At 44.6% G+C, this 24,193-nt stretch overlaps 2 protein-coding genes across 3 annotated transcripts; one reads left to right on the forward strand and one right to left on the reverse strand.

Annotated features, from left to right (window-relative positions):
• Positions 1–115: 115 nt before the first annotated feature.
• On the reverse strand, positions 116–24,193 carry tacc1 (transforming, acidic coiled-coil containing protein 1). 2 transcript variants are annotated; one of them, XM_079748335.1, is made up of 13 exons: positions 23,982–24,193; positions 11,320–11,426; positions 6,615–8,121; positions 5,831–5,891; positions 4,892–5,081; positions 4,418–4,482; positions 4,037–4,171; positions 3,851–3,927; positions 3,650–3,693; positions 3,077–3,240; positions 2,882–2,988; positions 2,229–2,349; positions 116–2,055 (listed from the first exon to the last, which is right to left on the reverse strand). In XM_079748335.1, exons 1-13 carry the CDS (start codon positions 24,050–24,052, stop codon positions 1,990–1,992), a joined length of 2,715 nt encoding a protein of 904 aa, XP_079604461.1. In that variant the 5' UTR covers positions 24,053–24,193; the 3' UTR covers positions 116–1,989. The 2 variants fall into 2 exon arrangements, with proteins under 2 accessions (XP_079604461.1, XP_079604460.1); XM_079748334.1 differs by lacking the exon at positions 23,982–24,193 and adding an exon at positions 12,929–13,454.
• aggf1 (angiogenic factor with G patch and FHA domains 1) lies at positions 16,843–23,557 on the forward strand. Its single transcript, XM_079747360.1, has 15 exons — positions 16,843–17,037; positions 17,276–17,475; positions 17,588–17,687; positions 17,793–17,977; positions 18,237–18,368; positions 18,687–18,887; positions 19,707–20,190; positions 20,460–20,571; positions 21,161–21,212; positions 21,301–21,402; positions 21,508–21,673; positions 22,097–22,179; positions 22,281–22,408; positions 22,533–22,632; positions 22,771–23,557. Exons 2-15 carry the CDS (start codon positions 17,284–17,286, stop codon positions 23,023–23,025), a joined length of 2,292 nt encoding a protein of 763 aa, XP_079603486.1. The 5' UTR covers positions 16,843–17,037; positions 17,276–17,283; the 3' UTR covers positions 23,026–23,557.

Below are 24,193 nucleotides of genomic sequence, written 5' to 3' on the forward strand. Positions count from 1 at the left end.
TCTCTCTCTCTCTCTCTCTCTCTCTCTCTCTCTCTCTCTCTCTCTCTCTGAAGTACAAGTTTTACCATTCAATCAAACTGGCAAGTACTACTTATACCTTCAACATTTATTTAGGAATGCTTTATGCACAAAATATAAACGGTTAACATAAAATCTGGCATATTCACTTCTGGCATTTTACAAACATTAAAGACAAAAATGCATATCATTTTAGTATAAAATATACACAAATTGTACTGTCACAATGTTTTTTTCCCATTTCAAAAGCACCTTTAAACAAATGCAAAGCTGACACGATAGGATAACACGCATATTGAAACCAATGTGATTTTGCAACAGCATTTGGCAGTTGATTGTTTTGATCCACGAACACACCTTAATTTAAGTTATAATAATTGACCCAACCCTTGTGCTGTAACATTGAGATTAGACCAGGACATAACTTGGTGGAATCTGAAAATATATATATATTCATATGGTCTTTTGATGAACCAGTATAACCCTGCTTTGTAATCTAAAAGTGCAGTTATTCAATGTCCTAACAACTCCCTACTTTGTGCTGGATAGTTTGTGAGTGGAACGTTGGCATCAGATTCAGAACCAAAGTTGGCAAAGAGATTGGCACATGTTTTCTTCACAGAAAACAAACACAAAACAAAAGGCACATTAGCAACAGTTGGTTTTACAGAAAAAGAAAAAAAAGACCTTCATTTTAGACAATATATAGTTGTTTTTTATCTCAAAAAGGTTGCTGGTTTATAAAAGACATGTTTCTTTTATATCTAAATACACTTCAAATCATGCAAAATGAATATGCAACAATATAACTGATGATCTGTGTATGTCTTTTTAGGTGCTCCATTAAACAATTAAAATATTTATACAAATGTAGGGCCATATCTAGCTCAGATATGTGTGTTTGTATGTATCTAGCAATGCAGTATTGTCCGTTAGAATCCAAAAGGCAAATTAAGATATTCACAAGATTATGGAGAATTTCACTTTTGATACAATACAAATAGTAGCACAAATAATATGTGCCAAGACATAATTAGCGCTTGCATATTTGCACTTTAGAAAGGAAGTCAAAAAACAATAATTCAAGATGAAAAAATGTGTACAAGCATAACATACTGTGATCGGTTTATATATACTTTATACTAGCTAATCCTTCTCTTTGAAATATGATATCATCAACTTTACAAATTACACTATAGACCAAAAATAAGTTTATCAGTCTAGGCTGTCTCCCAGAATGACACTTATTATTTTTGTCGACTTATGAAGACATATTGCACACATCTCTCCCACATACATTTAAATGTTATTTTTAATGATACATGTAGTATAAAATGGGATCCAATTGCTCAGTGGGTGTATGTGGGTTTTCGTTCTGTAATTTTGTCCACATTAAGCCTTTAGACTGGCCTAAGAAGGGGGTCAATAAGAGTTTATTCTGCCAAAAAACGGTTTGCTTCTAAAAGACACATTTAATCCTCATTCCTCCTGCCTTGATATGAAGAATTTCCAAGTTGAAATGGGATGTGATTAAACAGAGTGTGTTGTGTATTGATAATTTAGGATTTGAACATCAATAGTATTCTTGATTAGAAATGAATGCATGGCCACATGGAAGTTGTCCATGTATTTTTCTGCTCTTCGTCCTGCCAGAAGATGCCAGAACACTAGATCTCTGTTAGCCTGACCCCATCTATGTTATAGACCTAGAGGTCTCACAAAAAACATGGACGTAAACAACACGTGTCTCAATAGTAGAAAATATATGTCTATGATAAAGACGATGATATGACACCATTTGCCTTTGTAAACGCTGACAGAAAATGTGGATCTTCAGCTTTGATATTGCCATCATATTTATTGAAGCATGATTATTCTCCAAAAGGAAAATATTTTGTGCCAAGGCGTGCTTGTGTGCTATTTACATGACAGCGAAAATGGTCTGGGGATCCTGGCTTGATCCAATGCCCTTCAGTCTGTTCCCAGTTTGGCAATCAGTTCATCACAGATTTTGGTCAATTCTTCAATCTCCTGATTCTGTGGGAGACGGGGGAGAGGGTTATCCACATATGAAGACTTCAAAAGGAATTGTTTAGTGGAACATGTGGATAGGAAAAAATGTGGAAAGATAGAGAGAGAGACTTTCGAACCGTGCCAGACTGTAATCAAAGGCCAGCAGATGTGTTATTTTTTACGGGGAGTTCTCCTACCTTTTGCTGGACAGCTCTCTCCAGGGAGTCCACCTTCATCTGCTCCTTTCTCAGGCTGGCTCCCAGGGCCACGCCCTCAGAAGCAGCCTTGGTCCTCACCTGGGCTATCTCCTCGTTGGCCCTGCGGAGAACATGGGGCAAAGAAGATGGGACACTTGTGGCCATACGCGGGACATGACTTAAAATAAATGGTAAAGACGACACCATCGTAAAAAGTGGAGAAATTGCATGTTAATTTCTTCCAAGAATATTTTAAATGATGAATCGTCAAAAGTATTTTTTTTCTGAGGAATCATTCAAAAACTTTTTCCCTCATTACATTATCAATTTTCTTAGTTCTACCTAGATTTAAGGACCAAGATAGGGCATAGGGTAGTGTGGGAGAAGGATAGTGAATTATTTAATGTGTTGCGATTCTCAGCAGAAAAGCTTCTGGGTTCGATCCCCGATGTCTGCTACCTACCTTATAGCAAGACGCCTGACCCCATACCTGCTCTTAAACTACCTATATCCAATGTACTTCGCTTTCACTGAAAAGCATCTCCTAATATGTTAGCAGATGTTGAAAGATCAGATTTAGTAAACCTGTTCAAACTAATCACCTACAGGATATGGTGTAACCGGTGAGATCTTTCGGTCTAAATCTCTCTTACTTGTCGAGTTTCTCCTCGGCGTGGATCTTGAGTGTGTGGTACCGCTGCTCCTCCTGCTTGACCCTCATCAGGTACTCCTGCGCACACTTCTTCAGCACCTCCTCGTTCTAGGGAGCAGAGAAACGGGTCTCTTAGCTCTCGATGGAAGGACGAAGGCTTGTCGTCATTGACGGCCTGACTTTAACTTGGACTGACCTTCTTGAATCCCTCCAGGACCGTCTTGAGGTTCTCATACCTCCTAAAGAGGTCGGAGAGGGAGCGCTCGACAGAGTTGAGGTCGGCCATGGCCTGGTCCCTCTCCGTGGTCAGCTGCCTGACCGTCTTGTTGCCAGACAGGGACTTCTGCTGCTGTTCATCCTCTGGTGGCGACCAAGCACAATCAAAAACGGTGAGAAATCACTGATTGTTAATGAGCACAACTACGGAGAAACTGTGTTAAGTGCGACGGCTGTCGCAAAACAGTGGGATAAGCGTAACATATATGGAATATTGAGAGAGTGAAGAACATGATATTAAATGACAAATTAAAGATCTATCTAATAGATCTGCATCAAATTACATTTTTACACGTGTGGATAGAATTTCTTTTAGCATCTGTGAAGACTTAAATTGTTATACTGGTCAAATGTGCTTGGATTAGATCACCTAACCTAACCTAATGAGATAGTTAACAGATAGAAAAGGATACAGTACGTCACATGGATGATTGTCAACATTGAAAAATATGATACAAAAGGAAATATTCCACCAGGGGGCGACATTACTCACCAATCATCTGTGCAACAGCTCTCTCATACTCTGCAACTATTTTCCTGTAAAGAAAACATATCCCCATATAATACAGTCTTCAATATGTTATTTGTTTTAAATTACATACATATATAAATACTAAATATTTTCAAAAATCATATTGCTTTTTAAAAAACAACCCCAGAGCCCTGAATTGAACTGAACGTGAGAGATCCATACCTCATCTCCATCACCTCTTCTCGGCTCTCCTCGTACCTCCGTTTCCAGTCGTTAGCCTCCATCTCCTTAGTGATGATCTGATCCAGGACAAAAAAAAAAGGTTTGCTTATTAGGTGTCAACTGCTTGGAGAAGGCGCGTGTGTTTGTGCGCGTGCATGTGCGTGTGTGTGTGTGATGATGACCCACCTCCTCCCTGATGAGGGTGAGTACGGCAGCCTTGTCCATCTCACTGAGAGGCAGGCCGTCCTGGGTGAAGATCAGGGTGTCCGGGTCCTCGCTGGACGGGACCTTGGAGAGCTGCTTCACAGGGAGCTCCTTGCTCTGAACATCAGAGTTGACAAGAGGTGAACCGTTAAAACAAGGGAGTTGGTGTAAACAGAGTAGTAGAGAAAAATCAGTAGAGAAAAGATTTTTTTCTTATATATGTAGATATGTCTAAAAGATATCTAAATATATTGACATAATATAGAAATATAGCTAAATGATATGTCAAAGGATATTTTTTATATAAATAAATTGAGTATGTGTGTTAATGAGGCAGTACATGACTATAGTTATGGAACCTACTATTTGGCGTTTCAGACTGCAGGGGTCATCCTCCTCCAGGATGTCTGATGTTGTCATCTTGGGCCCTACAAACGAGCCAAGTGGGTATGAAACTAAGGGTAGACATTTCTTACATTCTTTTTTTAATATATCCTATTAATACTAATGTTAAAATATATAAAAAGTACAAGCTTTTTATATATTGGCACCAATTCCCTGAGCTTTATACAATTTGAAAAACAACTCTCCCACACAACATTTACTTGGTATATTCCCTCTGCCATACACACAAGTACACTGCCTATAGCCTCCAGAATTAGACTGAATGAGACTGTGATTCATGGATGCGTGTTGGTACATCAGTATCATATTCCGATTATATAAGCGTCAGTTCAACCTTAACTAAAATCCCAGCAGCACGCCTCATTTCTGTGTCTACCATCTAATCGTTCAACCATGATCTGACGGACCACAGCAGAGCCATACTGTGAATACCATTGGTGATGGTGATGTCACTGCTGGGCTGAGTGGTGACCAGTCCTTTACTGCATTGTGTGTTCGCCTTGTCCTCCTGTAGGTCCGCCGTCTGACCCATGATGGCGGTGGAAGCTAGCTTCTCCTCATCCGTGGCGTGATGGACTCTGTGAGTCATGTCTGGAGCCACAACAATGACCTCATCCTCCTCCTACAGACACATTTGAAGACGTCGGAAACGGTCTACTCAACCACATCAGGTACCTTTCCAATGTAAACATATGTTACTAACAAAACAAGTAACCTAACTTAACTAATACCCACACCACCTCTCTAACCTAATACCTAAACATAACCACCAAGCTAAACTAATACCTAAACCACCTCCCTGACCCAATACTTAAACTCATCCATCTACATATTCTAATACCTAAACTTCCTACCAAGTAGACCTAAATATCTATAACCCAATAGCTAAACCTAGCCTACTCTCTAACCTAATTCCTAGACTGAACCAGCTACTTATACCTAAACTTCCTACCTTACTACCTGAATATGTAGAACCTTATACCCTCTCTCTAAACCAATGCTAAACCATTTCAACCATAATGCAAACACAACCTTGTGTGATTAGGGGTGGGAGGAACACTCTCCCTAATGGGAGCTGAGTCAAAGTGAGTCTGCATTGAAACCAAGAACACTGCAGAGCTGGACACATGGATTCTTATCTCAGCTGTGTGCGTGTTTGGTTGGTTGCCTGCGTGGTGTATTTGGGTGGGTGCCCGCGCAGTGTTGGGTTGGGTGCCTGCGTGGTGCGTGTGTGTGTGTGTTCAGCTGAAAATACACCTTACTGCAGTGACACTTGAACACTTTTTATTACTCAGCGGCGCTCTTTTCCTCCCTCCCACACACACACACACACACACACACTGACACGACACATACACAAACACACTTTACCTGACTGCAAACATCAGGGACCAAGGTTTGATTCTCAAGGTTCTTGGTCTTGCAAGCGTTCCTATAAAAAGGCAGCACAAGAACAAAAGTATAACTAACTTGTCAAGTGTTTCCAGTAAACAATATCAAATTGAAATACAGATGCATGGGAGCAGGTGTGAGAGAGCGCAGACAGCCAGTGATAGAGAATGACCGAGTGCAGAAGGCATTGAAAGGCTACTTACAACGGAAAACAGAAAAGCTTGGCCCGCTCAGAGGTCCTGAGGACAGCAGAGTGGAGGAGGAGGAGGAGGAGGAGGACGAGGAGGAGGAGGAGGAGGAGAACCAAAGCAGGTGTGGATAGAGGCAGGATGAAGGAAAGGATGAAGGATAGAGGGATGCAGAGAGTGATGGGAGAGAGTGATGGCAGGAAAAGAAAGGACAGAGAGGAGAGAAACGAGGGCCAGTGAGTGACGCGGCGTGTTAAGATACTTAAAATTAGAATCTGGGGAATGTCTCGCCTTGAACAGGCCCGTGAAAGCTGAGAATAGATGTACCATCGGAGCTGTGGACAATTAGTCTATATATATTTATAAATATGTAAACATATAAACACTCGGAATAACATGCACTAACTGTTTGGCATGCTTAGAAGGATTGTTTTCTGGTGCAGGGTCTCAAAAGTAGGCCAGAGGCTTTGTTATTTGTGGTTGAGCAGTTAGGTTTCAGCTCTCCATACAGTATGGCTAGCTCAGCAAGCTGGGCCTCTATGGGGCATTTAAATCAAGGGACGGCACAAACTTACGTGATTGACCGCTCCTTGTTTTTCTTGGGGAGTTGTCTGACTTTCTTCTCTGGCTGAGGCGTCGCTTTCTCCTTGGCCACTTCGGTAACTTTGTTCTCGGGCGGAGGGGCCCCCACGGTGGGCTCCTCGTTGCTAAGTCCCTTGGAGGGCTTGAAGGGGTCCACAGAATCGTCAAAGTTGTCCGGATCGAATTGATAGGAGGACTTGGGGGGCGCGGGGGAGCTGCTCACTGCGCTGTTGCTCCCGAAAGGATTGAAGTCGGGGTCGTCCCACTGGCTTGGATCAAAGGTGTTCTTCGACTTGGGAATGGGAACGTCGTCCAGGCACCCAGGGTCCGACGCCGTGATGGACGCAGTCGCTGCTGCTGGCTCAGGGACCGGCTCCAACACCGGCTTGGGAGCCTCGTCGGATACTGTGGGTTCTGGGGCCGGTTTACCGGAACCTCCCGCTACCTTGGGTCTTACTTTTTTACCCGGGACTTTAGTGGCCGTCTTCCTCCCGCCTAGCCTCTTGGGGGGTGGCTTCGTGACTTCCCCCTCGTCCAGACCAAACTCCATTTTCACAGCCTTGGCCTCCACCGGCATCTCCGGTGGCTCTGCCGGCATTTCCGGCACTTCTTTGACCACGGGCTCGGACGCAGAGCCGATGGGCTCTAGTCTGGGCCGGAATGCGGGGTCGCAGGGCGGGGGTGTGTTCTGGATCTTGGATCCGCCGCTCATGAAGGGGTTAAAGCTGTCGTCCAGCTGATCCGGGTCGAACTTGTAGTTGGCCTGGGGAGGCTGAAGCTCCGCGTCCTCGTCCTCGCGGGGGGTCTCCTCCCGCGCTGCGTTCATCTTCAGGGGCGTGAGCTTGGGCTTGGGGGCCAGTGTGGTCGGGGGGCGCTCCGTGTGGCGGAGGGGGCCGTTGAGCTGGGTGTCAGGGTCAGCGGCGGGGAGGGTCTCCGCAGGAGGGTCTGGATGCGTGCTGCCTGGAGGCCCACTGGCCTCGGTGGAGGCCTCCTCCGGCTCTGTGTTCGTATCTGGAGCCGGGGCTGGGGCAGCAAACACTGGGGCTGGAGCTGGAGCTGGGGCTGGTAGTGGAGGCGGAGCTTGAACTGGAGCTGGTGGTGGAGGCGGAGCTTGAGCTGGTGGAGCTTGAGCTGGTGGAGCTTGAGCTGGTGGTGGAGGCGGAGCTTGAGCTGGTGGTGGAGGCGGAGCTTGAGCTGTTGGAGCTTGAGCTGGTGGTGGAGGTGGCGTTGGCTCTCGGGGCGGTAATACAGTTTGAGTTGTGCTTGGTTCATCTAATATTTCCGGCTTTTCCTCGGTCGGAAGTGCGTCTGGGGCACTCGCGGAGGAGGCTGAGGTATGGGGGGTTCTCTCCTCTGGTTCTTCCTCCTTCTGGGTTTGGATTTTGATGTCCAGCGGGGCAACCAGTGCAGCCGCCGGCTCGTCTTGACCCATGACCCCGAGTAATGGGTCCTCTACACCCGCAGGTACGGTAACTACCAGGTGTTCTTCCGGTTCCCAATCTGGAAAGGACCAGAGAAGAGACAAACACCAGTCAGCACAGAAGAAGAAAACCATTTGCCACCAAAAGTAATTTTGTGCCTTTAAGAATCTGCTGTTTGAGGGGTCTGGACAATCAAATTGAAACATAAAGTCACTGTGTGTGTGTGTGTGTGTGTGTGTGTGTGTGTGTGTGTGTGTGTGTGTGTGTGTGTGTGTGTGTGTGTGTGTGATGGCTGGTTCTAGGGCTGAACGATTAATGAAATTCAAATCGAACGCGCGATGTAATAGAATGCGGTATGCAAATCGCAAAGGCTGCGATTAAAAAAAAAAAAAAGTGATTTGTTACCGTTACTGACTGGAAATCAGTACGATTCATTTGTTTTTATTTTACAATTCAATAGTTAAATAAAGAAGTTTATAATATCTCAACACATCGGCCTGGCCTAAAGGAAAGAGCAGTTTTTATGTTGACTGCTTCCAATGTTGTGTTGGTCATACTAAAGAATGATTTATTCATTTTTTTGTGAAAAATACACAACATATGGAACTTAATAAATTATAAAAATCGCACATTAAATCGCAATCGCAATATTGGTCAAAATAATCGCAATTTGATTATTTCCCCAAATCGTTCAGCCCTAGTTCAAGCAGCCTCACCTGGCCGAGTCTGGTTAGACTCTGGGGCTGGGTGCACACCTGTTGCACGTTGAGTAATCAGTGTGCACAGGTTAAACCAGCCATCACCCCACCCCCTCAGAGAGAGATCTCCTGCATGGCAGTGGAGCACCCTAGCCATCGGTATTAAAACTTATAATAAACCGGACTTAACACCACCACCCTGCGTCTTTGTTTGGATGAGCCCAAGAAAAGTCCCTTAGGTGGAGTCGGGCAGCCACCGAGGTGGCGTGTAATAACGAACATTTCTCATGTCACCATGGCGATGTTTTACTTTAAATATAATGTTGATTGGAGATAATGGTATTGGAGGACAGTATGATAACCACACTGTACAGTTATTAAAAGAAAATGTATATTTTTGTGTGATGAGCAGCAGAACAGTAGACAGACTGTAGTCAATAACACCAGGAGAGGTCCACAGAGATGACGACATATTCCACCACGTCTGTCATTCTCACCACTTTCATGCGATATTATGTTGCTAGGAGACGAAAGACTGCCTGGCTTATTTATATCCACATCAATGCGGCACATCTTGTTAACGACAAAGCACAGATTTGATGTAGAGAATTGAGATGTGCTCAAACATGCCTATATACAGAGAACTGTTCAAAGGAAAACGGGCTTTGTTGTAAGCCTGTTTCACAATATAGGGTGCTTATCTTTGACCAACGATGTCTTCCTCTGCTTTGTCTGTGAATGTGTAAGAAGTGATAAAACGAGTCCTGGGTTTGTGTGCACGAGAGATGTAGAGAGGGAGAGTGGGACAGCAGGGGAAAAGTAAATGACATATCTGAGGCTAAATTTATTTGTAGGATTACTTTCATGAAAGCTAATCTTCGGTCAATTATCTGACCACTTTGTCATTCAAATTTGATTATCTCTAAATCAATTGAACATTTTACCGTCCTATCATATTCACTACAACAACACTGTCCCTTGAGACTCTCAAGACCAATCATTAATGCATGTCTCTTGCAAATGGATGGATACTTGCTCGTAGGTATTCAAACTGTAACCGTTGCATCGCTGAGGGAGTAGTGATTACAAGCACATCGCTGATGTGGGTGTGGGTGTGGATCCTTTCAGGTAAAACACTGAGACAGCGCTGAGCTATCTAAACCACATTTACAGGTTGTCTGTTCTGGAGCGCGCCTTTCAGTTTAGTCATGAGACGAGCTGGCTAGCAACGGTGTGTTTACGTTAGAGAGACTTCTGGAGATGGGCGACAGTTAACCAATTCTCCCTGTAACGGCCCACACACACACACACACACACACACACACACACACACGGAAAAGGCGCTCCTCAGCTCCATGAAACACATGTTTACATCTCAGGATTCTTCTTACTCTTCTGTGCCAGTGGACAGCAGAAATCCACTGTCTCCCTCACTCACTCACACGCCCACATATATATTCCTCAATTCACCTCTCCAACCCTGGCAGTGTTCTAGAAACTGAAGGCAGAAAGAGAGGGGACTTTGGAGCAGGGGACCCCCTGAAACGCACTCAGTTAGACGGAATACAATACAAGGTCACAGCTTATGTCTGACCTGTGGAATTCCAGGGCAAAGGACACTACTACCACAGGATCCCTTTAGCTCCGCCTCCCAGTGTAACAGGGTCGAACTGATCTGAAACACTGGAGGGGAAGGGGCCCCTACCACTACCACTACCACAGAAGTCGTTGGCCCCTCTCCTCCAATGTGTTCAGATTACATAATGACACTCATGATTACATCATCACAACCTGAGGACTAACCACTCTAGGGTCTAGGAACACCTGTCGAGCAGGCCTTATTTTCTCGTACCATTGTTACCATTGGTTTATATGATGACGGACTACAATGTCTTTGTGTCTAAGATATCTGTGATGGCTAATAATGAGCTATTCATATAATCTGGACCTATTCGTGCAATCTAGTAGCACTGTCGAGATGTCTCAAACAAGACACACATAATGGCTGGAATTTTCATAATAATAATATTATAGTGGATCACATGCAAACTCCCACTCCCACCTGGGTAGGACTACAGCACCGGTTCACACACAGAACAGTGCCCCGGGGAGCGGAAAGAGATTTGGTGCCTGGCTCCAGGGCAAAAGCAGTGTTTACCTTTTCTCTTTAAGGAGTGCTTTGTAGCGCAGCCCCGTTGTCTCTCGTCGGGCTCTCTGCCACATGCACACACACGTGAACCAACGTGGCATCCAAGGCCATGCCCAGGGCTACCGCTGAGATCCTTGTTGCCATGGCAACAAGAAGTTATCTTCAAGAATTGCGTGTATTCAGGGCTGCTGACAATTTCTGCCCATCTGTTGGATTTCCTGACAGTGTATCTTTCCGTCCTTTTGAGTACCTGTCTCTCTGATCTACCAGTTTTTTTTACTTGAGTACATTTCCATTTCATTATGTGTCTGTTTCTGTGTGTGTACTTGTATGAGTGATCTGAGTGAGCTACTGATTAGTGTTTGTGTGTGCGTCTGCCTGCCTGCATGCATGTGTGTGCGTCCATCACGTGTTCCTGCGGGTCTCCCACCTGTGTTGTCTGCATGCGTGTTGTTGTTCTCCAGCTCTCTTGGTGAGGGGGGTGCATGGACTGGAGTGGCTGCTTCCGGGGTCTCAAAATGGCCCTCTGAGTCAGAGCTGTTGTCGCCACGGGCAGCCAGAGAGTGACGAGAGCGAGGGGGGAGAAAAATGTTAAAGAGAGTTTGTTTCAGAAAGAAAGAAAGAAAGAAATAGAGAAAATAGAAAGGGATCCCTGGGTTTAGTATTTCCAAGTTAAATCAACAGTAACTTACAGTACCAGACTGAACCATAAACATTATCAAGAACATATGGTATTAAACTAAACCACAGGAGCAGTAACAATAAACTGGATATTGCGATAAAAAGGGAATCACTTTAGGGGGAACGATACACCTATTTCATTATTTAATCCAGAATTGTATATTCAATTGTTTTAATCAGTACAACTTCTCTACAATCAGAGGTACACAACATACTTGGTTTGCTGTTACTGATAAGCCCAGACATACATGCCTGTCTGCTTGTCAAATAGGTCATCATTTCGATGAGTTTGACAACATTTGTGTACGTGCAAAAGAGGAACAGAGAAAAAGGCCCAAATGATAAAGAAACGTAGTAAGAGATACACCATTGGATCTGAGCTGGTTATCTATTCTCAATGGTGATAACCCAAATCTGTTGACCAAAGTGGGCGGTTAATCATTACACCTTGTTTTTTTAAAAGAAGGCTGCATTGTTTTTATCACGCCACCGTTTACATTATAATGTTTATTTTCGAAGTCTACTGCAGTCATAGTTTGATAGAAACCTGTGACCTGAGATAGCTAGGAGATGAATAGGAATTATTTTAGGTACACATCGCTAAGTGATTCACCGCCAGTGTCAGTCCCCACTATTATGTTCAGTAAGCATCGTCATTTGTGACAAATTACTGATGATGAGCCAAACAAAGACATCAAACACAGTCACCAAGAACACAGAGGGATGAAAGCCTGTGTGTTTGCTAACCATTGTTCATAGTCTGTGTGTGTGTGTGTGTGTGTGTATGTGTGTGTGTGTGTCCATGCTCATTTGTATTAGCCCAAGGTGCTAAAGTGCAGTTGTAGTGTAAACAAGAGTGTCCCTCCAAATGTAAAAGAGAAACAGGAAAGCGCCCTCTCACGCTGTAGACTCCCATACTAAAGATCAACTGACGGAGCGCAAACAGAGGAGTACATCACATCCAGCACCATAAAATAGCTTTAGAACTGCAGATGCATGCTATACTTCAAAAGGTACTGGGGGAATGGGTTTTTGTTATGAATTTGAAATGACTTATGTCCCTCCACAAGAGGTAGATGTCGTCTAGACGTCAAAGCCAAAAAAGGCACAATAACAACACATAAATTCAATCCAGCTCTACATTATTGTTTCCCCAACTCCACAGGTGAAAAGGAAAAAAAAACTCACTCATAAGACAACAAAACAATACAACCCAAACACACACACACACACACACACACACACACACACACACACACACACACACACACACACACACACACACACAAAATCCTCCAGACAGTGAAAGCCCCTCTGTTTTTAATCCTTGAGGCCAAAAATGCTGCCAAAACACTCGCCTGCTGCCTTGAGATCTCTCCTCCTCCTCCTCCTCTGCTCTCCGCCTAAACTCTCCTTCATACTCTCCTTCCTCTCCTCTTCCCTCCTCTCCTTCCCCTTCTCCACCTCGCACCGCCGTCCACCCCCACTTGGCCCAGGACACCGGGGACAGCCAGGACATGTCTTCTCTTCGGTCTTCGAGCTCTACTCCTCTTCGTCGGTTCACGTGAATCACGCCTGATTGGTTCACAGCCCTGGCGTGTTGTTTTCCTGTGTACTTCCTTCCCCCCTCGAAACAGCCAGCATGTTAAGGTTCTTCACATCCTCCACAGCGAGCTTCTCTCACAGCGCTGTCTCCTCTTTGCTCTCAGACAATATTTCCCTCCTAAAATATGTTTTTCTTCTTGTCTTCAGGTTATGGATGCCTTCTTGAGATGACAAAGACTTCGACTGCTTTCTCTCTCTCTCTCTCTGAAGGACCTCCTTTCTTTTCTGGTCACGTTTCCTCTCTCTCGCTGCCTCTGTGGCAGAAAACCACAGCACTGATCAGCTGGCTTCCAAAAAGCACAACTCTCTTTCTCTCTCTGAGCATCTCCCACCCCCTCCTGCTAAACTCCCCGGACCGGTCCACTGTAAGGGAGACCACGGGGGAGGCAGAAAGCCTGTGTCTCTTGAGAGGCTGTGCCTCAGCCTGGAATGAGCCACGCTAGTTTCCCCCCACTGTGGTTTGAGGAATGGTATGTTCCAGCCGTGGAGGCTCTTGCAATCTGAAGCAAGCGAGGAAGGGAGAGAGGGAGAAAACAAACAGTGGAGGGATGAAGGAGGGAGGAGGGTTGAGGGAGGAGGGAGGCTGTACTGGTGGAGCTCCAGGTTTTTACTACCCCGAGAGCGGTTAGGAATGTGGGGCCGGATCTTAACACTCTCTCCCCCACAACCCCAACCCCCAGGCTGTTTAACTGTTAACTGTGTTGCTCTCACTGCTGGTTCAGTGGCATGCATTTCAGACATGGGGAACTGGTTCTGTTGCATAGCCCCAAAACAGCCACCTGACGTGAAGTATCTGCTATGAGTCAACATCCATGGTAAATGAGAGACAATTGATCAAAAACACTACATGCCACTTAAAGTCTCACACTAGGAACAGGAACTGAATGGGGAGGAAGTCCAAAATATACATCCAAATAATAGACATTTATATGGACAGACCTCCCGTCCTACCAGAATTAGCCTTCCCCCCCCATGACCAATAAGACATTCCATAATTACCAAGACAGCAAGGTTCTTCCATTACACCTCTGTAGCACATGACCAAACCTTCGCCTACCCTACATGATTCATCATGCTACATTAGCACATAATAACACATAGCAGCATGTGGGTTATTTTATATCGTTTGCAGAGAGCCACGTGGGCTCCCGTCTGGCTCAGATGTTTCACATCATGGACCAGAAGATGAGGGTGGAGGCCCTCTCTTGTCATGGGGCGTGGGTTTTGGTGGAGTGGGGCCTTTACTGCTGATATATTGGGCTGCTCGTAGTTTAGATGTAATAACAGATGAGGGGGCCCCTGGATCTACCCCCTGTGTTTACTGTCTTATTTGCAGATGTTTCAGCGATATGAGACGTTGCAACGCCTGGTTTCAACACTTTTTTAGAGTGTCAGAGAAAACCCAGCCACACCTCAGTAGTCAGAAGCAACCGTAGGGTGGAAATTACTTTTACCTATTCCGACGTGCTCAATCTGAGTCTCTTTGTCTCTTTGATTGGGGAATAGCCAAATACTACACCAACTAAACAAATTATGCTAATCCCTAGAACCACTGAATTAGCAAAGAGTCTGTGTTCTAAGTGAAAGATAGCTCAATGGATTCCCTTTAATAAGACTGTGGGCCTTGTTTCAATGGGGTCACTGTTAGTAGGAGTCTGCATTACTACTGTCAGCCAGGAGTCTAGGCGGTCATTGGCAGCAATATAACATAACGAGCATCATAGCAACACAACACTCAGACTTTCAAATGGGAAACGTTTCTAAAGCCCAACGGATACTGGATTTTCGGGGGAGATGCCGATACCAATATGAGGAAGTAAAGGACTCACATATCTACCTTTATTCTAAATATATATTTATCTTGGTATCCTGGGGGTGGAGCACCTCCTTGGAATTTGCTGCTTACCCTCCAGCAATGCTTCGGGTCACAGCAACATCGTGTTAATACCCAGAGCTAAAGGAACCAATACCTGTATTGGGGCTACTAACTTTCACACAGAACATGATGTCAAACTGTTAGTGTTATCAGTGTTTACATGGATGTGTTCAGTCAAAGCATTTAGACTAGAGGTTCAACCACAACAGTGGAGGATTGATAAGAGGTAATTACATTCAGAAATCGACAAAATTTCTAAAGCTTTTATATCAGCAAACACATACGCCGATACCGATATATCTCTGATAAATCGGCCAACCGATTTATCTGTCGGGATCTAGTTTTGACCTTTTGCTTCTCAGTATAAACATAAAGCAGGTAGTAGTGAGTACATTGAGGGTGAGTGGTACAATGCAGGTGTGATTAATAGCATATGCATGTGTCTCTGGGGTCATTGTATGCTATTGTGTGTGTGTGTGTGTGTCTCTCTCCATACAGGAGAAAGCACCTCTTCCCTTTCTTATCACCAACACCCCAGCAGTACATTTGTGTTTTCCATTGTGTGACCAAAGCAGAACTAAACATGGAGGGCTCGAATTTCAAACAGAAGGGGAAGCTGATAGATGTTAGATAACAGCAACAGAACAGAAACTTCACCAGGAAGAAGAAACTGGAACCTGACAAAAAAAAGATGCAAAACAATCACTTTTCTTTGTTTAGCTTCACAGGTTTGTAGCGGCCTACACATTACGTGAGCACCTATATTTCTCGGCAGTTTAGACTTCAACTGACACAATGGTGCTATGACGCCGTGTTGAGATATACTTCCTCTAAATAGATTTATTTAGCACAGCAGCTCTGAAATAATAGCCATTAACAGCACAGCTCATTGAATTGAAATGTAAATGTTAAGACAACAAATGTGCTGATGGCAATAAATCAACAGCATAGCATATCCACCTGAGTAACTACCAATGTTAGAGAATAAAATACTTGACAATGCTCAAGCTGAATGGTTACATAACAACTATTTTAGCATTGCCAGAAATAGGCAAAGACATGAGATTTGAGATATGTCTTACTGAATCAACTGGCCACCCCTCTCTCAACATTGTTTGAAAGGTTGAATGCTGTGGCTGTGAGTGGTAATAGTTGTGGATGAGTTGGAAGGCTTGCCGGCTCTATCTAGTGGTATCAGAGTGTATTACATGTGATATTTTACATAACCAACGTTTTCAAGGAAAACTAGCCCCAATCATATTGGAAGGATATGAATAAGAAAGGCTCAACAGAAAAAGGCTATAGAATAAAAAAAAGAATAACTTAGAGATATTGCCATAACCTTGGGAGACAATCAGTGGGAGGAAGTTGTGAGGATATTGCCAAACGGCCTTCAGGCCAGTAGGGACAGCACTGTAAAAATAGTATTGTAGCTTCTAGTTCATTATTCTATGGCGTAGAAAACTACATAGAGTAAGCTATGTAACAATGAACTACATAAAGTTGCAATTAATTAATTACAATAGAAACTAAAAATATAAAAAAATCCTGTATGTACTTACTTTTAAAGACACACTTTGCACCTTCACAGAGCAGTTATGCAAGTATTAACTGAAAATATACAGAAATGTCCATTTATTTGTATTGGAATTTAGCTCAAATAAATATTCAGAGTAGGAGAACGCAGGATAGAGAATCGGCCACTGGGAGGCAGTAATGACTGAATCTACGCAACTATACCCGGGAGGAAGAACTAACTTAATGACGTAGTTAGCCAGAAAATGGCGGTCATGAAAACGACGGACTGTAAAAAAATCACCTGTTATAAGTGTAACTGTCTAATTATCCTCAAAACTTGTACCAGGATGTATCGAACGTGCAAGATGGTTACACGATGTTTATTTTCAACTTGCAGGTTCATTTTCAACGGGGGCTGAATGAAGATGTACTGATAAGCAGAGTAAAACGGAGTGGACGTAATCAATGGTAAGACCATCGTTACAGACCCATACCAGCAGCAGCGGTTGTAATAACATGAGCTGTCTTGTATTTTAGTATAATCGTATATACTTCAGATGTATTATCTCCTTGAATTGATTGCTTGATTTGAATTTTCCCCCCTCTTTGCCTTTGTAATAAAAGTTTTGGCCTGTTGTCCTGATTTTGAAAGCTTACAATGGAGAAAGGCTCACAATTTGCCATGTGTGTCCATAATCTGTCCTAGTCGTAATAATGGAGACCCCCGAAAACAACGTGGAAAGAGAAAACGAGTCAGGTGTTGCTGAGCTTCAACTGAAAGTAGAATTCCTAAAGCAAGAACTTCACGATTGCAGAGCTGAGTTGGCAAAGTTACAAAAACAACTGAGTCACTCTGAAAGGCTGCAGAAAAACACAGACAACTACAACGAAGACCTGAGGAAACAGGTAGAGCGCATTTAACGTAGGAAACGATTAATGGTCAGTTCAGGTGACCATCACAGTGAATGTCATTTCCTGACGCAAGAATGTCTTGCATCCTTGTGCTCTTTACTAATAGGTTGACCAGCTGAGCGCAGAGATTCACCAGAGAAAGAAGAAAGACAAAGACAGAATAGACTGTGAAACTCAGACAGAAGAGTACACCTGGTCTGAAACAGGTGTGTATGTGATTCTTTGTTTGTTGTGGTCATCATAATTAGTAGCATTGAACTAAAGGACGGAATCTTGACAATACTAACTTGTTTTGGAATTCATCTTTACAGATTATTACAATTACTACTATGGGAACAGCTATGAGAACACAGAGGCTACTGATGTTCAGGGTCCTACAGCCACAGTGGGACAGGACCCATCTGAGGCCAACGAGGCCACAGAGGTTCCAGCTGGCTCCGAGGCTGTCCCAGAAGTGACTGTTCAGCCAGACACTCACACCGCACCAAAGACAGAGGTAGGTTGTTTTAGACAAGGCGTTTACAAATTATTGTAATATATTCGTATGAAATTATTATTATTTACAATGAATTACAGTGCAAGTATTTTAGGAGACACTTTAATACAGAGCCCACACTTTGAAATAGCTGTTGCACATTCAAATCACATAGCTAGATGATTACGGAAGCTGTATCACAAACAGTGAATATCTGTATCATAATTATCTGAAGGGTTGCTGTTATTCCCTAAAAATGCTTTTGTTCCTCTCTTTTCAGGATGGCGAGGAGGGCTCCATAGCAGACATGCTGAGGGCTACTGCTGAGCAGGCCATGACCCAGACGGGCTTTGTGTTTGACGAGACCACCGGCATGTACTACGACCACAGCACTAAGTTCTACTACGACTCGGTTGGTTACACATTCGGTATTATTGTTCTACATTTTAGATTTTCTTGAGTAGATGGTTGAGAAGTCCTTGGCTTGCTCACTGGTATCATATGATTTTGCAACTCATACCTTCCAAAGTTTCATGCCTCTCAGAAGGGGTGCACTTAGTGTGTATTACAGTACTAATAGTTAGAAAATACATCAATTATAAAAATAAATCTACAGTTATTGAGAGTGATTAGTATTTCTGCTGATTTTTTTAGGTGACTGTTCCATAGCAAGCAGCTAAAATATGTTTTCACTACAATGTAAACTAGGCCAATATTTTCTCTCCCTCAGGCTAGTCAGCTGTACTACGATAACAACACGGGCATCTACTACTGCTACGACGCAGACAGTGGGCGCTACCAGTTCCATTCGAAGATAGAGGTGTTGCCAGCACACACTGATGCAGAGCCAGGCCAAGACCATAAGCCTGCGGAGAGGAAAGGGAAGACGTCCAAGAAGGGCACCAAGAAAGCCTCTCAGCCGAATCACAAGGTGTGCAGACAAAGGGGGGATATAACGCTTACTTATACAACAGCATCAGAGCCTGATTGGTCAATAACGTTTCAGGGGTGTGCACTACTTTTCAAAAGGCATTACTCTGGCTTAAAATCCAACATTAACAAAAGCGGTCTAAATATCGACCTTTCAAGTTTTTCCCGCAACCCCCTGTTGTATGTTTCTCTGATGTATTCTTGTGTTTTTGTTTTGCAAAATTGGACGACAGCTGGCTTTTGTTTCAAAGTTCTTTTTTTATTAAGGGGCATGTGGTCCTTCTTTTTTTGGTCTCAGTCTTCAAATGATCAAGCTTGTGTCCTATAGACTCAAGAGTTTGGGTTGGAAACTGTTTAATAGCTAAACCAATATTCCTCTTCACCCAGGTGCAAGAGTTGACTAGCTCATTGGCTAATATGAAGATTTCTTCTTACGGGAACACTGCGTCATACAAAGGTACACATTCGCTTTAATAATCAAAGAATGTGCTATTGAGAATAATAGGTTAAACGGTAGTGTCATACTACACTACATTGTACACCTGGTAAAAACATCAACAACCACAGAAAGTCAGTTACTACATTATAACACATTACAAATTAATTCAACATATTGTTACGCAAGACATCGATCACAAATCTCGGGGAAGAATCTTTTTTTACACAATGGAGGACGACGACGCGCTTCCTTTGACCACTGAGACCATTGCGAAGCAGACATTTCGTAGAGGCGCGTTAGAAAAGCCAGCTCGTCGTCCCCTGTCTGTGGCGCCTAACGGCGATGGTAACCTCGGTGGTGTTGGTGGCTGTCTGGGGGCAGGAGCCGTCGTACGAGGGCATCAAGCTAGAGGAGGAAGACGAGTGGGTGGAGCGGCGGCCGGCCAAGCGGAGCGCCGCCGTACGGAAACCACGGCCGCAGTCTTCCAGCCCCGAAATATCCCCGCGCCGGAAAGACTCCTCGAGGTCCCGGCAGGAGAGGAGGAGGCCTGCCGCGAAGAGGAAGAAGCAGAAGAGCGCCTCCCGCTCCCGCTCGGATGACGAGGGCAGCGCCCGGAAGAAGAGGAAGAAGTCCAGGTCGGAGAAACACAAGGCGAGCAAAAAGAAGAGCAAGAAGAGCAAGAAGAACAAGAAGAGCAAGAAGAGCCGAGGCTCGGACAGCGACGACTCGGACGGAGACAGCGAGCCTGAAGAGGGCGAGCTCACGGAGACGGAGGGAGAGAGGGAGACTAGCCTCTCCCCGTCCTCATCGTCCTCCCCCGCGGAGGGCGAGGCCGAGTCGGACATGGAGGCCGAGGGCCAAGAAGGTGAGAGATTGGGGCTGAAGATCAGATCAGGGCATTTAACAGACCATACACACACATATACACACGCATACACAATATCAGCTCAGTCGTCAACAGATACATTTCTGTTGAACGTGGTTATTAGTTTAACAATTATTTTGTTAACGTTTCACTTTCTTGATGTAAACGGGAATAAGCGCTCACCCCGTTAGCGTCCCTCTTGATATGCACAACCATCTGAAGAGTAAACGTTCCAGGTGTTGATCATGATCTTGTTTTGTGCCCCTTAGCTAAAGCAGACATCTGGCCCCCTTGTGTGAGGGTGACTGTGGTGAGGTCCCCGGTGCTCCAGGTGGGCACGCTCTTCATCATCACAGCCGACGCCCAAGCCACCATCGGCAGGTGGGTGACCGCCAAACAGTAGCCTCACACAGCCAGACCATATTCCCTCAGCTCTTTAGGTCTAGAAAGTCAGACGACAGCAGTGTTTGTGAGGGCCACAGTCAGTCAACCTTAATCTGCAGCTGATTTGATGAGCATCAATCCTGAGGGACATATTTGCAAAGTAAACAACATAAGCAAACATTACCACTACTCAAAAAGTTGAACGTTCTCATTGACGTATAAACGTCATGCGTTCAGATAAAACAAATTCCAAAGCAGAATAAATATTATATTGATAAATCCATTGTCCAAAACGACACTTCTGAAATTCATGATATCTTCATCGCTCGCTGGGGTTGGCTGATCATGCAAGTTATCTTGTTTGGAGCATAGCTGCCAGGGTCAGGCTTGTTCCAGACTAGATCTCGAGAAAAAAACTTGAGCTGTGCTTGTGAGCTACAGGCTGGCTTCGCAACCAATACAGGGCAATCCAGTTTAAGACAGAAGGGCAACATACACAACCTTAATCCATGATTCAATAAGAATGGTCATCAGGATGTCAATCAAGACCTCGGCCCTTAATGCAAACATTCATTTTCCGTTGCAGAGAGAAGGACATGGACCATGCGATACGAATAGCCGAGATGGGAGTCAGCAAGGTATTGTACACAGTTCAACCTTCCTCTGAAGTGTGGGGTGTGCAATCTGCCTGGTGGTAATGTGGCTGTTTTACTTCTGTGGTTCCAGTGCCACGCAGTGGTCTACTTTGACCAAGACCAACAATGCTACATGCTGGTGGACCAGGGCAGCCAGAACGGAACCGTGCTCAACGGGAACCGAATCCTGCAGGTCAGTCCACAAGAAAGCCCTGCTGTTGATCCAGGTTCCACATTATACAAATGCATATAAATAATGACATGGGTCTTTGCACTAATCTGCCAAAATAAATCCCAGCCAAAGATAAAGTGCGAGCCCTGTGCACTGACGCACGGGGACGAGGTGAAGATGGGGGAGACGGTGCTGTCCTTCCACATCCACTCTGGGACTGACACCTGCGACGGCTGTGAGCCCGGCCAGGTGATGGCCCACCTCAGCAAGCACAAGAGGGCGGTGACGCCAGGTAAGACACCAGCACCAGGGCTGCAGCTCTCATCGTATCTCCTGCTCCTCCAAACTGCTCTACATCCATAGCTCCTTTCAGTAAAACAAAGGGAATATGCTAATGAAGGGGATGTCTGGATCCCACTGGAAATGTACTAGGTTCAATCCCCAATGGCTTCCTGAATGCATCCTTGAGCAAAATGCATAACCCCTACCTGCTCCTTAATGTGATATAAAGTCACTTTGTCTGTTAGATGTATGCAGAAGATGAAAGATGAGTTTAAGTTGTTTTTTGTTTAGTTGTAGTTACAGAGTATGTGTTAGTTTACAGTCAGTGTCATGTTTAATGTGAAGACTGTGTACTGATTATCTGCACCGATTTGAGGTAGACAGATTAACTAAAAAGTCATTTTGGCTCGGATGTGTGTTTTGCGATCCAAAGTTCCCATCGGCCCAATCAAAGAGGAGAAGGAAGTCCTGCGACAGAAGGAGTTGCGGCAAATGAAGGCTAAATATGGCCTCAAGGTCAGTGCAATCCTACAGCAAATGCCAAGTTGACGTAGCCTTACTGTCGCGCCATCGACAACCCGTTCACCACTGTGCACCGTGGTCTCTCCTGTATACAGAGCAGTGAGTTTGAGGAGGCCAAGGCCCTGAAGAACCCCCGGTACCAGGACCGGGCCGAGAGCCGCCGGCAGACGGTGGGCAGCGACGGGACCTTCCAGCGGGACGACGCGCCGGCCTCGGTCCACGTGTAAGCATGCTTCTCTTTTATGACTTCATTTGTATCTGTGGCCCAAACCCTGAGGTTAGGGTTAGGGTTAGGGCAATGGGACTTCAATCATTCTTTGTTTTCTGTAAACATTTGTCTTTCAAAGGGAAATCAGTGATGTCAATAAAGGCCGGAAGATGTTGGAGAAGATGGGATGGAAGCGTGGAGATGGACTGGGCAAGCAAGGGAAGGGAATAAAAGATCCGGTAAGACTGTTTGAAAAGAGCAAGGGTGGGTCTTTCCCAAATGAAAGAGTTATTTCTTTTCTATTGTGTGTCTCGGAGGAAATTGGTTTACTTCCTCTTCCTTTTTGTTTTCTTTCCAATGCTTTTCCGCCACACAAGATCCAGCTCAAGGTCAGGAAATCAAAGTCAGGTCTGGGAGCCGGTGCCATCGTTTCCGCGGAAGACGCCGCACTCCTCGCCCCATCCAGGTCCAGCAGTAACTGGCAGAAAGCCCGCGAGAGGTTCGCTGACACCTGCCAACCGGGGCCGCCGGTCGCCAAGGAGAGGTCCCCCAAAGCCTGGCTCAAAGCAGAAGACCCAGCCACCACGGACCCACAACCCGAAGACGGCACCCCAACGCAGTGGAGCGGATAAGCTGTGATAGACAACGCAAATGAATCCCTCAAGCGCCAAATAAATGACATTGAGTTGGAACGAGAGGAGCGAGTTCCATCGGATTTTATGAGTACGGCAATGGCTTGTAAAACGACTATTTCCTGGTAACCTGACAAACCTGCTGCCACTCTGTTTACTTTGCATACGGTCTCTGCAGCTGTCCTGGGCAACTGTTAGTGTCCTTAGTGCTTGTCCTGTATTTTTTATTTTATTTTTTTAACTGAGTGTATTCAGTTATTTTTTTATTGTGAAATGTATCATTGTGCTATTTTCTCACTGCCGATTCTAAATGTCCATATATACATTTTCAGACCAGAACTATGGTTGAAGGATTAATTTAACTCACAACCTCAATAAAGGTTTCTGATGCATTCAGCTGTAATGTGTGGATAGCTGAAGTGTGTTTGTGAAGCCAAGCCCACAGAGGGCAGAGCTTCCACGGGTCTTGCTTTCAGAAGACAGGAATGGCATGAAGCACTTGTTGACATAGAGAGGATGTATTTCTCAATGACCTCAGAATCTTATTAGGAAACCGGTGGCAAAACTGTTTTGGGTTGCTAAGCAGTAAATCTATAAAAAAACAACTTGACTATCAAATGTTACTGGAGTTTTTTATGAAGATTATTTCCAAACCTGAACCAATAAGTCAATATAGTACATTAATATAACCAATCTTAACTATACAGTAACATGTCAGACCTGTGTAAGTTGTAACCCTTATCAGTGAGTTAACTGAGGGTCTGAATATTTGCATGTGGGTGTGCAAACGGTAAACAACGGCAGAGAACACAAACGAATCTGAGGGCAACCAGATATGAAAATCAATCAAAACAAATGGAAAGACATAGGGAAATGAATAACATTAATGGTGGAAAGATAAGCTGGTGGATAAGCTCTACATTGATCAACTGATGAAACACTCCATTTGAACTTACATGTTACTACTGGCGATGGGCCTGGAGTTGGTCAGCCTTCTGCTCTTCTGCTGACTCGAAGAGTTACCCATGGTCCACTCTGTGTCCCACCCAGGGGACCCTCTCCTCCAACTAAGCGTGTGTGTGTCCGCGGTAGTCCCTACCACTAGCTATGTCTCTGCTAGAATGTCATTCCACTCCCAGTGCCGTCACTCTACAGCTGATCGCAGCTG

This window comes from Pollachius pollachius, assembly GCF_949987615.1.
Source record: "Pollachius pollachius genome assembly, chromosome: 12".
NCBI lineage: Eukaryota > Metazoa > Chordata > Actinopteri > Gadiformes > Gadidae > Pollachius > Pollachius pollachius.